This window comes from Vulpes lagopus, chromosome 5, assembly GCF_018345385.1.
Source record: "Vulpes lagopus strain Blue_001 chromosome 5, ASM1834538v1, whole genome shotgun sequence".
Classification (NCBI taxonomy): domain Eukaryota; kingdom Metazoa; phylum Chordata; class Mammalia; order Carnivora; family Canidae; genus Vulpes; species Vulpes lagopus.
This window is the reverse complement of record NC_054828.1, coordinates 35,613,295-35,629,982: the sequence shown is the minus strand read 5'-3', so window position 1 is coordinate 35,629,982 and position 16,688 is coordinate 35,613,295. Positions and strand designations below refer to the sequence as shown.

Here is a 16,688-nt window from a genome sequence, read left to right as displayed (position 1 = left end):
ACATTTAAAGAGGGGTGTTTCTAGTTAGTGGTAGTTGCCATTTCAGTGGATGGGAATACAAAATTAATTATCCCAATGAGGTGATTTTGATTCCTAAGAGCATCAGATAGCTTTATTTCATTGTACATTGTTTGTGATATCATGCTGAGATGTGCTGTTTGGACCACAGGTAAGTACAATGAAAAAGGCTTGATGAAATCTCTGAACCCATGGCCACTATGGAGAACTTCATAAGGGTTCAGGAAAGTCTTTCCAAATATAAACGATAATCTAGTTATGATTCAACTTATGAAACAGACAAAATCTGGACAATCTCCAAATATCCACATAAAGGTATTGCCCGTTTGAAAAATATTTTAGCCAGTCACTTAATAGGCTAGTCTCACCTAACATAGTTTCGATTCTTGATTTAATTTCCTCTAAAGACAGATAATATGAGGAAAGGAATGCATTAAAAACACTTGGTGATGTCTTTGGAACTCAATGTCCATCCGTCCTCAAGAGGAGAACTCTTTGACCCTTCTCGCTTAGCACCACCAAGTCCAACATCCCTAGCAAAGCAAAAGTTCTTGCTCATAAAAACAAGCCCCTCCATCCCTGCTGGAGTGAAGGAGTCATAATTTCTTGGGAAAGAACACCTATGATTTATGAAAGTGTGCCAGATTACTTTGAGATATCAACCTAGTAGGATACCCCTCTACCCTCCACCCAAATTAAAGGATTCCTGATTTAAACACATAATAAAATGTTAGAGTTCATGTATTTTATAAATTTTGAAAAAACTGAAACTCACATTCAGATTTCAGTGTCTTTGATGTATTTAAAAAACTAGTATTTTTTAAATTTTGTGTGTGTGTGTGTGTGTGTGTGCGTGCGTGAATGTTAACTGCTTAGCCATTCATGTAGGCTTTTCATAGAGTTATTGTATCATTGAGATGGGAGGGGGCATAGGGGTTCCTGATCATGCAGTCACTGCTTCAGTACAAACAATGGCAGGATGATGTATCCCTTACGTGAACATGATTCGATTTTAGAATGTTTTCTCTTAAGCCACCTGGTGGATATATGCTCTGACTTTGGTCAAGTCTTAGCCTTTTTGAACTTTTGCTTTCTGTTTACAAAATAGACATGCTGTTTCACGAGTTGTGAAGATAACTGAGATATTATGTGTCCTAACTAAACTGTCATGGCTATATAATTCAAGCATTATATTAATTAACTTCCATCAACCTACTAAGAAACAAAACAATGTTTTCCAAATGTAATAATAATAATAATAGGGGCAATAATAATAATGTAGCTCATAGGTGCTGAGTAGCCATTAAGAGTGCTAAGAACTTTATATGCATTATCTCATCAAAAAGAAGTTGCAGTGTGATGAAAATGTTCTGAAATTAAATACTGCCAATGGTCGTACAACCTTGTGAATATACTAAAACCACTGAAGCATGTATTTTAAAAGAGCGCATTTTATGATATGTGAATTATATCTCAATTAAAAAATTGTATGTGAGAGTTTTGGAGAATTACAAATATACAGGTGGTCTGCAAAGTGCTGGAAGGATATAACGAGGCATAAGTCAGTTTTTTTTTTCCTACTCTCAAGATCTCTATGATATGGTTGAGAAGTTAGAACAATTGCATAAAAACTAACAACTATAGAAATGTGTGAGGAAGGACTGTCACAGGTTTACACAGAGTATTAGATACTCTGAGAACCAAGAGATGAGCGTAAGCATCTGGGAGATAGTATCACTCTCCAGGATATAGTTTCATAGAATCAAAGGAACTCTAGAATTTTGTGGAATGGAAACAGATTAGGAAAGACATACTACCCTTAATGGAAACCTGATGAGGAAATGAAAATACTGTTTCCTTAGAATGTATTTCCTCTAAATGAGATCTTTCTGAAGTGGCATCGCTGATGATCTCACCCACTTCTGGTTCCTTGCTGTGGGGTGCTATGAAATCTAATTGGCCAAAAAGAAAGATAAACTTTACTACTGCTTTCTTCCTGACTCAATCCTCTGAGCATGCCTTGGCTTCAGGATCTTTTCCTGGAACATAGACACAGTTAAAGTCACTTGTTTTTAAGAAGGCCCTCCACCATGGTCAGGTCCCAGCACTGATATTTACTTGCATTATTATTTGGGACACATTATTTAAACTCTCTGCATAGGCAGAAAAACATAGCACTCAGCCTTCAGGTTGGCTGGGAGTTTTAAGTGATAAATCTTACAGAGTTCAATGGGTTGCACCCAGTGAGCCATCTGGGATATAAGCCCTGCAAAGAAAAGGGAGACAAAGGGACGATATTTTCTGTGTCCCTGGGTGTCTTTGGTATACACTAGCTATAATACAGTGATCTGAATGTTAACTTGCTCCTGCCACACATTCAGAGGCTCCGTGAGGCCCTTGAGAGCAGTTCTCCACAGTGTGCCCTGCTCCCTCAACTGTTTTGTGGGTGTGAATATTTGTATGCCTAATTTGTCTTCTTGATTTTGATAAAAAAAAAAAAACTTCCTGTAGGACAGAGAACACACTTTACATGTTTCTACTGTCTATATACTTAGCCCAATGCAAATGCATGTTATGTATTCGATTTTTGTTCATTAGATAAATAAATTAAAAAAAAACATTCAGTGGGGAAAGTGGGCGACAAGGCAACAATACGTTCTTTTTCTTGAAATGATGATGATGTGTATGTTTTATTTGGGGGGAAGAAGTAGTGCAGTTCCAGCTCAGTGCCAGTTTAAAATAACCAGACCAAAAACACATCTAGGTTTGTAAACACAGTCTCTACCAGCTAGTAAGACCTCTTAATTTCATTTGGAAATGCATTTGGGTTAAATTAGTAATTATCCAAATCAGTCTGTTTGTTTTGAGGTGAGAGAACAGGTGGCTGTCTGACACACTCCGCAATGTTACTTATTCCAGCAACAGTGACTATAGGCCCCAGAGTCCCCCTCAGGCCTTAAAACCTCTGTTCCCTGGTGAAGATTAGTCTCTGGAGGAGCAAAACATAACATTCAGCCTGACTCCGATTTCAGTTGACAATGTAAAATTGGACCGTGGGAGTTGTTCTGTATTCTGAAATGAGCATAAGCATTCAGTGTATTTGAAGGCATTGTCAAGTTTTATCCAAAGTGGGGCCCTGGAGTATCGGACTGTCTCGTGTTGTACAACAGAAGCTTGTAGACCATAAGCAAGTATCCTTGCTAATCTACATGCCATTCTGAGTTGCACCCTGTTCATCTTGTCTGTTGATACTCCAAAGGTATGATAAACAAATAAAAATAATAGTAGATAATTTTATTTTTCATTTTTGGTTGTTTTCCTTGACACAGTTGAGCCACACAGTTCTATATAACAACCCCAGTATAGGGAAATACAAAATCAGTGGACATATCTGCATGCCACATAAAGGATGAATCTTTACATTTATGTATTCTGTTTTGTATGCATATAGATTGAAATATGTCTGTATCTGTAATATACAGACGTCTTGCTTGAAATATGTCCAAGATATCAAGGACATCATTAGATCTTAATCTTGGTTAAAATAGATATTTTCAAGTGAATATGTGATTACAGATGGAATTAAAAGGTGCCTGAAACTATGCTAGAACTTTCAAGTTCCTTTCCAGTGTCATCTTTCATGTTTCCTTTTAACTTGGTTTAATAATATAATCCTTATTCAGAAATGAGCTTTTGTGGAGAAAACTAATAATTACCTTTGTCACTGTTTATTTAATGAATCCATGGAAAGACTTCATTAAATTATGAATGCCTTGTTACTGATATTCTTATAATAGATTTTTGAAATTATGTGTGAGCCGGTTATCTATTTCAAGGAAGATACAATGCTGAAAGATCAGTACATGTCCAGTGAAATTACTGCTGGTTTTGCTAATACAATATTCATGAGACTTTGCCAGAGACAATCACATTTAATCCCAGAGAATAAGAATTTGAAATGGGTTCTTTTAAATTGTAATTATCCATTGGCAAGAAAGTTTAACAAGTTTTATTGTTTATGTAATTGAAATGACTTGTTATTCTGTCAGTATGGGAGGGGTGTGTTTTGAGAATATTTACAGTTTCTGAGTGGAATCATAAATACTAGTCCTCTAAATGTGCTTCATATTATTATTGTGTGGTTTATGTGCATTTTTAAAGATTTATTTTAGATGGAGGGTGAGAGTGTTCACACATGTGAACAGAGGTAGGGGGAGTAGGGAGGGGTAGAGGGAGAGGGACAGAGAGGCCTAAGCAGACTAAGCTGAGCATGGAGCCTGACACGGGGCTCTATCTCATGACCATGAAATCATGACCTGAGCCAAAACCAAGAGTTGGACACTTAACTGACTATGCAACTCAGGCGCCCTTTTATGTACATTTTTAATTCATTTATTTTCAGGGAAAAAATGGATTCTGGCTCGATGTAGCCTGAGTAGGATAAATAATCTCTGACTTCCTGTGGAGACTATTGTCTGAACCTACTTCACTGGTATTCAGCTCTGTTCTAGCCTACTGGAGTTTGAATACAGGAAATAGCAAAGGTTTTGGATGTCAAAGAACCAAATCAACATATCCAGGAAAGGATGGGCATAGATTAAAAGTCAGAAACACTCCAAGCATCACCAACCCATGTTCCTTTATATATTTTTTAATATGTTGCAAGAAGTGAATCCCTGCAGAATCTGGGGATTTCTATGTCCTAGAAAATATGCATTGTACATTTCATTTTGCTGAAAAGTTAAGGATAAGGTAAAGGGACTTTTTTCAGAATTTGGTATATTTTATACCTTTACTATTATAATGCTTCTGATCACAGAACTTGAATCTTGTTAATAGAACTCTGTTAGTAAGAGTTCCTATCAAAACAAGCAGGGAACTTCAAGAATTTCTCTCAGTCTCTATCCTGGAATGGGCAATAGGTCTGTCATAGAAGAGACCCTAAAACAGTGGGCAACTCCCGAGTGACATATATCTTCATGCTCTTGTTCTGTTGAAAGAGTTGACTCCTGCAATGCAACAGGAATTTAAGTCTGGTGTTCTGTGGAATATTTTTTCCTGACCCCAGGGAAGTCCAGGAAAAGTCTCAACACTGCTCTTGTCATTCTTAGATAGTAAAAAAAAAAAAAAAAAAAAAAAAGTCATCTATTAACTTTTATGCATAGGAAGTAACTTCAGTTCACTCTTTTGTAATAATAAGTACAACTTCAGTTAAAGCTAGTTTATTAGCCCTGCCTGGGCTGCCTTGGAGCTGCTAGTTGCACTAGATGAGAGATGAGGTTATTTCTCCTCTCATTTCAGTGATGTTCACTTCTCTTCCTCCTTTCTGGCTCCTCCAGACATGAAGCAGGAAAAGGAAGAAGAGATAAGGGTTCTCCTTGATCTTGGCTAATATGATAGTAGCCATCTAGCTGGGTTTAGCCTATAATGAAAACTGACACTGGGGGGGACTTTGGGGAAGCATTTTAGTGGTTTTTTTAGTGCTTTTAACCACATCGTTCATTGGACTTTCTTTACTTGCATTTCCCTTGAGGCGGGTAAATGCACCTCCTTCAGGTGGTTATTTAGGATTTCTGCCTTAGTCCGTCTGACTGTCCCAACCACTGCCACTAAGTTCTAGGAGACAACTATCGAACTTTCTGAGATGTTTCTTTGAAGTCCTTTTCCCCTGCACTTGAGATAAGGGAAAAGTAACCTTCTACCTTGGAGGTACATACAAATCACATCACAGCTCAGTTGTCTCCAAAAATACTCTTCCAGTTATCTACTTCTTTTTGGCCTTTCTCTCCTCTTTGGTGAGCTGAAAATAGGTAATTAATTGCGGGTCCCAAAAACAGTGGTCAGTGTTATCCTTTGCAAGTCTTGTACCTCATTTTGTAGAATGGAAGGGGCAGTCTTTTTTTGACTTATCATCTCAAGATTGCAGCTGAAATTAAGAAAAAAAATAGTCCATTTTAACATCCTATAATATCTGCAAATCAGTTGCTTATTGTCCTCTATAAAATTATTTTAAACATACATTGATTGATACATTTGTACAATCTGCAAAACACAGAATGAGGCCCTGTGGTACTTCTACTATAGCAGGAAATTGATAAAGCAGGTAGCAAAGAACAGCTAGCTTAACCAAATCTGTTAACTGCTATTAGAGGATGACCCAGTATTCCTCACATTCAGCCTAACATAATCATTCGGAACACAAATTCTAGAGTGAGACTGCTTGGGTTTGAATCACAGCTTTTCTCTGTATAGCCAAGTTATCAGATCACCTTGTGCTTTAGTGTTCTCATCTGCCAAATGGAGATAAAATAGCTCCTCTCTCATGGGGCTGTTATGAGAAATACCAGAGTTAGTATTTGTAAAGTACCATAACACTATAGGGGTGTTTGTTAAAGATAACTTAACAAATCTATTAAATAAGGTTCTTAATTTTTACCCCCTGTGGAGCTACATCACATACATGTTAAAAATATATACCACGTTAAATAATTTACTGAAAATGAGCAAATTGGAATCCTACCAAAATGAGGAAATAATAATTATTTGCACAAAAGTCCTGTGTGAAAAAAGTCTAAAAAAAAAAAAAAAGCCTCCACAGGCCCTTGGATAAAATTTTAGTTTTCATAAGAATCCTGCTGTTTGTTTATCACTAGAATCATTCTACAGAAAACCAAAATGCCTTACAATGGAATATATTTTAAAATAGAGATTATGAGATATATGGTAGACACTGAAAATAAATCTGGGGGAAAACAGTACATCTGAAGTCTATATAGTTTTTAAAATTGCCCTACTCCTTGAACCAAAGTCAAAAAGGAAATATACTTTTAAGTCATGTTGCCCATCAAGCCTAAAATAAATCAAAACACACAAATTAAAGCCCATATTAATTATAAGAAAGAGATCCTTTGTGGATAGTAAGAAGCAGAAAAAAAATGGGAGCATTTTGCATATGAGTATGAAGGGTACAATGAGCAATTCCCAAATAACGTTCTCAGATACTTCCATTTACTTGATGCAATTTTATGCAAGATTTTCTTAAAATAACTCTCAGCCTAAGCCGATGCCATACTTTTACCACCTAATTCAATGATGGGAATCCAGTGAGAGGTTAAGAGGATGTAACCACGTCTTCAGGTTTTCTGATATTCTGATTGTAAATTTCTACAAGAATGGTTAGATTTTGTGTCCTTGAGACCCCTCTTCTCCCATGTTCTTCCTCTCAACTGAGGTTTGATGAAAGGTGAGCTGCAGACAGTTAGAGGTGATGTACTCTGATGGGGGCCTACAGTGCAGGTATTCTGTGCTACTGATTAAGGGCAAATCCACATGCTTTACAAATCAACAGTGCTCGTGGTGGAGTTGACAGTCCTGCTGTCAGAGAATGCTCCTCAGAGGCAGAGGACATAAGTACACGCTTCTCTTTGCTTCCTCACGTTATGAAATTCTAAAGTTAACAGCAACAAACTTTGCACTTTGAATTATTTTAATGCTGCTTTGCATAATTCAGAAAGGAAGTTAATTTTAGATCACTGTTTCTTGGCTTAGATAGACACCAAAACTGGGGGACCGAATCCTAGTTCTACTCCTTGTCTATTAAGTTACTCGACTTGACCAAGTCATTGTACCGTCCTGTGTCATAGTTTCATCATCTATAAAATAAAGAAATTGAATAAATTTCAGGCTGTTAGCATTTGGTGACTCTTTTTGTGAATAAGGACTAAGAAACGGTACTCACATACCTGTCCATGTGCCCCATGCCCTTTAGAATGCTATTCTCTATTATGAGGATTCATCATTGGACTCCAAACAGACTGAATTGCTGTGATTTTAGGAGTTCTTAAAAGAGAGATTTTCAAGCCTTTTGGGGGGGGGGGTGTTGGGAGATGGTAAGAGTGGAATAAAGGAACTATGTTAGAGGAGTTGAGAGAATGTCCTCCCACACAGGCAGCAATGCACCTTTTCTGTGGCAACCTCTGGGAGTTCTCTTGAAAGTATTTATATTGGCCTATCAGTCATCCATGAAAAAGATGCTCCAGATTGATCCAAATGTTAAGAATCTTGCTTCTAGGATGTGAATTTTTCAAAAGCAAATTTGAAGAAGAGCAATTGTTGTCTAAAGCATGTTCTTGAATAATACACTGTACATAATTTTTTTGTTTAAATTTATGGCTTCCTAGAACAGGGAGTAGGAGGGTGAATAGGGTAACTACATGACAAGAGGAAGTGCCTCCTAGAGGACCTAAATATATATAGTTATGAAAAGAACCCAAGATGAACTTTACTGAACTGTGAATATCTTGAGAGAAGTGATTACACACACATATATGTGATTTTATATACACGCACACGTATGTATCTCTGAATCTGTTTTTACTTTTTATATACTTTATTTAAACTAGAAAAAAAATTGACCTATATCTGCCACCTCTCATCTCCTGCCTCTTGCAAGCACCAGTCTGTTCTCTGTATCTATAAATGTGGTGTATTTTTTGTTTTAGATTCTATATATAAGAGAGATGACACAGTATTTGTCATTCTCTGATTTATTTCACATAGCATAATGACCTGGAGGTCTATCCATGCTGTTGCAAATGGTAAGATAGTCATTTTTTAATGGCTGAATAATATTCCATTGTATATACCATGATTCCTTTATTTATTCATCCATCTATGAATCCTTAGGTTGTTTCCATTTCTTGGCTATTATAAGTAATGCTTCAGTGAACATGGGGGCACATATATCTTTGTGAATTAGTACTTTTGATTCCTTTGGATATATTCCCAGAAGTGGAATTGCTGGATCATATGATAATTATATTTTTAATTTTTTGAAGAACTTCCATCCTGTTTTCCTTAGTGGTTGTACCAATTTACATTCACATCAATAGTGTACAAGGGTTTTCTTTTCTTCACATCTTCTCCAACACTTATTTATTGCCTTTTGATAATAGCCATTCTAACAGGTGCAAAGTGATATCTCATTGTAGCTTTAATTTGCATTTTCCTGATGATTATGATGTTGAGTATTTTGTTATGTACTGGTGGGCCATCTGTATGTCTTCTTTGGAAAAATGTCTATTCAGATGTTTGCTTATTTTTAAATTAGATTGTTTTGTTACTGTTGAATTGTATGAGCTCTTTATGTATTTTGACTGCTGGCCCTTTATCAGATGTATGATTTGCAGTTATTTTCTCCCATCCAGTAGGTTGCCTTTTCATTTTGTTGATGGTTTCCTTTGCTGTGAAGAAGTTTTTTAGTTTGATGTAGTCCTACATATGTATTTTTGTTTTTGGTGTGAGATTAAAAAAAACACCACCAAGACCTATATCAAGGAGCCTACTGCGTATGTTATCTTCTAGGATTTTTATGATTTCAGGTCTTATGTCAAGTCTTTAATACATTTTAAGTTAATTTTTGTGTATGGTATAAGACAGTTGTCCAGTTTCATTTTTTTACATATGGCTGTCCACTTTTCCCAACACTATTTGTTGAAGAGAATGTTCTTTTCCCATTATGTATTCTTGGCTCCTTTGTTGTAAATTAATTGGCCATGTATGTGTGGGTATATTTCTGGGCTCTCTATTCTATTTCATTGATCTGTGTATCTGTTTTTAATGCCAACACCATAGTGTTTTGATTTACTGTAGCTTTGTAACATAGTTTGAAATCAAGGAGCAAAACGTCTCCAGCTTTGTTTTTTCTTCCTCAAGATTGGTTTGGCTATTCAGGGTCTTTTGTGGTTTCATGCAAATTTTTTGATTGCTCTATTTCTATGGAAAATGCCACTGGAAATTTAATAGGAATACATTACATGTGTATAATGCTTTGGGTAGCATGGACATTGTGACAATATTAATTCTTCTAATCCATGAATGTGTAATTTCTTGCCATTTATCTGTGTTGTATTCACTTCATGTCATCATTGTCTTATAGTTTTCAAAAATACAGATATTTCACCTCCTTGGTCACATTTATACCCATACATTTTATTCCCTTTGATGTAATTGCAAATTCAATTGTTTTCTTAATTCCTCCTTCTGATAGTTCATTATTAGTGTAAAGAATTAGTGTAAAGAGATTTTTGTCTATTGATTTTATTTCCTGCTACTTAGCTCGTTTATGAGCTCTAACAGGTTTTTTTTTTAAGTTTTTTTTTTAAAGATTGTAATTATTCATTCATGAGAGACAGAGAGAGAGAGAGAGGGGCAGAGACACAGGCAGAGGGAGAAGCAGGCTCCATGCAGGGAGCCCGACGTGGGACTCGATCCCAGGTCTCCAGGATCAGACTCTGGGCTGAAGGCAGTGCTAAATCGCTGAACCACCGGGATACTCCATCTAACAGTTTTCTAATGGAGTTTTTTTGGGTTTCTATATAGAAGGTTGAGTCATTTGCAAATAGCGACAGTTTTACTTCTTCCTTCTAATTTGGATGTCTTTTATTCCTTTTTCTCACCAATTGCTGTGGCTAGAAGTCCCAGCATCATGTTGAACAAAAGTGGCAAGAATGGACAATCTTGTCTTGTTCCTATACTTAATTCTTACTAAATACTGACTAATCAGTATAATAACTTCATACAACTTTTTTTGTCCCCTCCTCCCTTCCAGCACCAAGGAAAAATTGGAGTTAAATTTAATGTTGGGACAGATGACATCGCCATTGAGGAGTCCAGTGCAATCATTAACGATGGGAAATACCATGTAGTCCGTTTTACGAGGAGTGGTGGCAATGCCACGTTACAGGTGGACAGCTGGCCAGTGATCGAGCGCTACCCTGCAGGTAAGCCAGTGAATGTGTATTGGGAGAAGATTTTATGAAAAACAAACTGGGAAACAAAGCACTATTTTGCGTCCGTTACACCAAATTGTGGGTTTTCTGAGAAACCAGCAAGTATTTATTGGACTTTAAAATCGTGTGAATGTAATGCTGTCCTAAACTGTTCTTGATACAGTGTACAATGACATTTTATAGGAGAACTTGAAGGCACACGGTATCGTTTGCAAAATTCAGGACATCAGTGAAACCAGAAAAATGCACACATAAAAGGCACAACATGTCAAAGCTCTTTTTACTGGATCTTTGCATTTGAACAAAGGAAAGGCTTTGTCAAAAGTAACAAAGTTAAAATCTAAAACTCAGGGAAGGAATATTACATACTTTTCTCTGAAAGAAAATAGGACCAGGTGGTTCCTTTGATGGTGGTGCAGAGCTGAAACTTGTGAAAGGTGCAGGAGGGCCATGGGACTAACAGAGAAATAGTAAAGTAACAATATGTAGTACTATAAACCACAAGTTATAAGAACATGTAACTAAATGACATTTGTCTTCACTATCATATAACTATATGGGAGTTTCACAAGGATTCTATGACACTAGCATTATTCATTTCAGGTTTATAAAATGAACATTAAGCTATTATTGATAAAATAAAAATTACCTTTTTCATTGTTAATCAACTTTGTCAGTTCTACATTGAAACAAAAGCAGTAGATGAGAAACTTAAACCAAGGTTATTTGTGGTTGCATATGGTCTCAATTAAAAAAAAAACATGTTATTTTTAAGTAAAATACAAATTGAAAGTATAATGGTTATTTTATTTCATTTATTATCCTCTTTATATTTTAGTACAAAGAGGTCACTAAGAACATCAGCCTTATTTCTCTCTACTCCCCTTTTAGATACAACTGACTTGTACAACAGATTTATAGCACAGAATAAAGAAAGAATATAAAAAGCAATTTCCATTTTATGCAGTAAAAATGATTGCCAAAATGTGCATAAGCCTCTGTTACAAGTATTTGTTTCTTGACAGAAATAATTTGAGGAAATAACTAACTTATTAAATAAGGATTAATTTTTCTTAATACTGACTCAACAATTAGGAAATGTTTAATGAAATGTCTGTGATGCCCTTCTGGACCTTTTCTGATTTAAAAACGTCTACTACATCTTCAAGCCTCATTTCAGACCTATTCTGTAAACCTGGTGCTCTGCAAATATTTGCTGAATTAAGTATAATAAAAAAACTCAACTCTATGACAAAAGTCAGAAGCAAGCACATTAATATGGCTAGTACCCAATATAATACTGGCAAGCAGTAGGTATTCAATAAATATTTGCTGAATTGATGTCCTGGGAATTATCCTGATTTTACTCTGCAATTAAGAGAATGTACACCTACTTTTACCATCTGAAATAAGACAAAGGAATGGAAGATTTGGAAGAAAAGTAACTTAAATATGCATGCAATGTCACATAGCCCCTGCTAATATCTTATTGCATTTACTGAAATCCTACTAGGTATTTTTTCATAAAATCTACAGCCTCAGTGAAATTATGGAAAAGTAAATTAGTGGATTTCCTAAAAAACAGATTAATCAATGCCTATTTCCTGAGAGGAAGTTATTGCACTGGACACCATGGAAAATGTAAAGTAGGATAAGGTCTAGGCTCTGTCTCTGGGGGTATTGTGTTTGTGAATAGTAGACTGAACATGTAAATTGACAAATCCTGTTACTACTGTAGTATGACAGTTGCCTCTTGAAGCCTAGCATTGTTTCACCAATTAACTTGTTCAAAGTATTTCATTTTATTTATTTATTTTTTAAAGATTTTATTTATTTATTCATGATAGACACAGAGAGAGAGAGAGAGAAAGAGAGACAGAGAGGCAGAGGGAGAAGCAGGCTCCATACAAGGAGCCCGATGTGGGACACGATCCCGGGACTCCAGGATCACACCCTGGGCTGAAGGCAGGCATTCAACCGCTGAGCCACCCAGGGATCCCCAAAGTATTTCATTTTAGTAACTTTTAATGCTTATCACACTCTCCGTACTGCAGTCTGCAAGAACTCTATTCTAGTGAATGCTAATGGTGACCTATGAGGGGAGAAAGTCCTACTCTCAAGTTAGTTTGGGAAAAATCTCTATTAAACTAAGTATAAAATATGTATACTTGGACTTTATTGATATCCATAATGCATCTCTAAAAGAGAAATATAGTATGCATTTCCCAAGCATAGATAATCAGAACCTAGTTTTCTAATGTATTAATGCATTTGGGTAAATGTTTTATGTTTTAAAGGATTTCTATACCTCTTTGATTTATTTTATCTGATTGACTGTCCTTTGATTTTGCACATACTAGATGCTATGTACTAGATATAGTTCAAAAAGGCATCACCTTTACTTGTGGCAAGCTCATGTTTAATTTGAATACTAGTCACTGAGATTGGGACAGTAAATTACTTAAATATTTGTCAATTATTTGTATATTTTTCTAGACTAATATTTGTTTAAAATATGCATTGTCTCATTTACCAATTAAATGGATGCTCAGTATAGGGAACAATACAAAATATATTTAAAAATCAAAAGCTGGCAAAAAATCAGAAGCTGGAAATATCATAATAGTTAAGGAATAAATCTTTAGAAATAAGTTCTTTTAGATTCAACCTCTTTTGTATTTTGTCAAAGATTCTATGTGTCCTTTCAGTAAAAAGTATTTTAGATAATATTAATTAATCAAGAGTTAGCAAAGTTGAAGAAGTTATTATGAAGGGTACAAGCAAGAGTAAAATGTAGAATCTGTCTTTAAGAATATTAGAGCATGTGGGGAATTTCAATATATACATTAAAAAAGTTAATGATCAATATGTAATGAAATCAGGGGACTCACCATTGTTGTTATCAGGCATTTTATTTGATTTTCTATTTTTTTAAATTGTTTTATTTATTTGAGAGAGAAAGAGCACAAACAGAGGAAGGGGAAGATGGAGAGGGAGAAGCAGGCTCCTTACTAAGCAGGGAGCCTGCCACGGGTTTAATCCCAGGACCCTGGGATCATGACCTGAGCAGAAGGCAGATGCTTAACAGACAGCCACCCAGGTACCATTCAAGTATTATATTAATCATCTGTTCTGTGTGCATTTCAGCATGATATTGAGGTAGGAAATAAGCCATGAAAATTTCAAATACCTTTTTCTTTTGGAGCTTTATCTGTGACAATACCATGAAGGCTGAATACAAATCTAAAAGTATGTGTCATCTAGATTAAAGTTTTTAGAACAAAGCGATTTTACATATGAAGTCAATAGAAATGTCTAGTACCTCTCTTTTATATTGGTTTGTGGTATGACTATTTTTACTTTAAAAGTTTTTTTATTGTTGTTACTCTTCATTAGAAAAACAGCTGGACTAATGCTTTTACCACCAAATCCTATAATCAGAGAAACAGGAACCAACAGACTATATTTGGTTCCTTTTAAAGTGCCTGCACTGCAAAATATAGGTAATAAGGATTGAAATTAGTAATTAAGTATAGCACTTAACCTTCCATTATAGGGCTTTGTGGTAAGTGCTTTTATATGAAGCAGTTCATCTGGTAGCAACGCTATACCTTTAATGAAAAGCACCTAAAGCATTGACCAGTGGTATTACCCAGTAATTGTCTGGAAGGCTTTCATAGAGAAACTAATTAGTAGAGGTAGATTTTATGCTCTTTTTCAAGTATATGAAATATTCCTTTAGCTCAACAATTTATATTGTTGAGTTAAATTAGAATAAATATTAAATTTTCTGAATAGCAGACCCAATTTCAATTATTTTGTGTACATGGAGCAATGAATAGGAATAATATTTTGCAAGCCATTTAAAGTTGAGAAAGCCATTTATTGGTACTTATTAGTGAAAGCTCTAGAATATAATGCATCGTTAATCTCTGATTTGTTCCTAATTATAGTTATGTAGCAAAATTTCTCTCTTAACAAAAATAGATTTTCTTATCTCACAATGTTAATCCACAGAACTTAATATCCTCTTACTTGCCCAAACTAAAGATTGCTCCAGGTAAATTGTAGTTACCTTTGAAGATAAACCTTTGAGTTCATTTGTCTACCAGTGTGCCAAAAAATGTCCTTTACACAAGGCCAAATATTCATTTTATTTCTGTCAAATTAACACATCAAATGAACAAGTATTTAAGGGATATATATACTACGTTAAAGGGACATACTGAGCTTACCATCTGGTTACAGAGATACATAAAAATTGTCGGAGATTAAAAATATACTATATGAGAAAATACAAGAGTTATCATATAATATACAGTTAATTTCTGATTTAAAAAAATACGAAAAAGACTTTGCCACCAAGCTGGGAATCGGGGAGATGGCTGGGACTGACCCCAAGACCTTGCAGGATCTCACCTCGGTGGTGCAGACACTCCTACAATAGATGCAAGATAAATTTCAGACCATGTCCAACCAGGTCATTAGAAGAATTGATGACATGAGCAATCGCATTGACAACCTGGAAAAAAACATTGCAGACTTCATGACCCGGGCTGGGGTGGAAGGGCTGGAGGGGGAGAACAAGATCCCTGCCACGCCAAAGAGCCGAAAGCAGCTAAATCACACTGAAGTCCAGAACAGCATTTTTACAAGCCGGCAGAAGACTGAATGGCTTTCTGAAGCAACTGCTGTGTGTAGACAGGTTTTCTATTCTGAAGTGTGCGTTCTTCTTACAACATACTGTATAGTTATACTGTAGAGTAACCCTCTCTCCCGGTTTCTTGAACTCCACATCTTGGATCTTGGTCAGTTGTGCTGTTAAATATTAAACACTAAAACTTTGGCAGTTCTGCAAAAAAAAAAAAAAAAAAAAAAAAAGAGAGAGAAAGAAAGAAAGAAAGAAAGAAAGAAAGAAAGAAAGAAAGAAAGAAAGAAAGAAAGAAAGAAAGAAAGAAAAGAAAAAAGAAGTACAAATAAAGGGGGGAAATACATTCTAAGGAAGAAGAATCAATTTTGGAATGAGTGGTCTAGTAAGCCTGTGGAAAAAACTGGAAACTTGATTTGGCTCTTGAATGGCTAGATTGTTACTTAGAGGATGGCATGCATTTATTTTAATGAGATTAGCAGGAAAAGATAGAGACAGATATTTAGAAAGCTATTAAACAGTACAGATATCAAAAGACGGAGGCCTAGAGTAGGGTGTGAGAAAATAGAGAATTAATACAGAACGCAGTAGAAGGTCTGGTCAACGACTGAATAGAAGAATCATTTCTACTTTTAGTCTGTCTCTCTTACCAGCAATTTCCCAACATTCTTTTGCTGCAGTGTCATCAGACTGCACCAAGTAACAATGCAATGGAAACCTGTGGTAGGAATGAATAGAGAAACCAGAGACATGTTTTTTGTTTTTTTTTTTTGTTGTTGTTTTAAGATTTTATTTATTCACGAGAAGCAGAGAAAGGCAGAAACTTAGGTAGAGGGAGAAGCAGGCTCCCTGTGGGGAGCCCGAAGTGGGACTTGATCTCAGGACCTGGGATCATGACCTGAGCAGACGGCAGCCACTCAGGCATCCCAGAGACATGGTTCTTGCTTGCTAAGAGTTTAATTTTTTGTGAGACAGGGAGGATTCAGAACCCTGACCAATGTCAAATAAAATGGGTCAACTTCAGAATTACTAGTGAAGAGTTTAATTGATACAGTTTTTTAAAAGGAGAAAATGGTGGTCTGTGATGCTATAACAAAGCAGATTATTTAGGAATGGGGGAGTTAGAAAGATAGGAATATCCCAAGGAAAGCTCTATAGAAATAGTGTAAATATTTTTCACATCACCATTCAGTTTGGCTTGAAGATCTTATGAGTATTATCTCTAAATCTTG

General features: G+C 35.7%; 1 protein-coding gene and 1 pseudogene across 31 annotated transcripts in view; both read left to right on the top strand.

Moving 5' to 3' along the window:
• Positions 1-16,688, top strand: part of NRXN1 (neurexin 1) — a 1,110,010-nt gene that overhangs the window by 931,231 nt on the left and 162,091 nt on the right. For all 31 annotated transcript variants that reach the window (XM_041755312.1, XM_041755311.1, XM_041755321.1 and 28 more), the window contains one exon: positions 10,628-10,799. In XM_041755312.1, the coding sequence (XP_041611246.1) occupies positions 10,628-10,799 (172 nt within the window). The remainder of the gene's footprint in view (positions 1-10,627; positions 10,800-16,688) is intronic.
• LOC121490913 lies at positions 15,190-15,570 on the top strand (annotated as a pseudogene).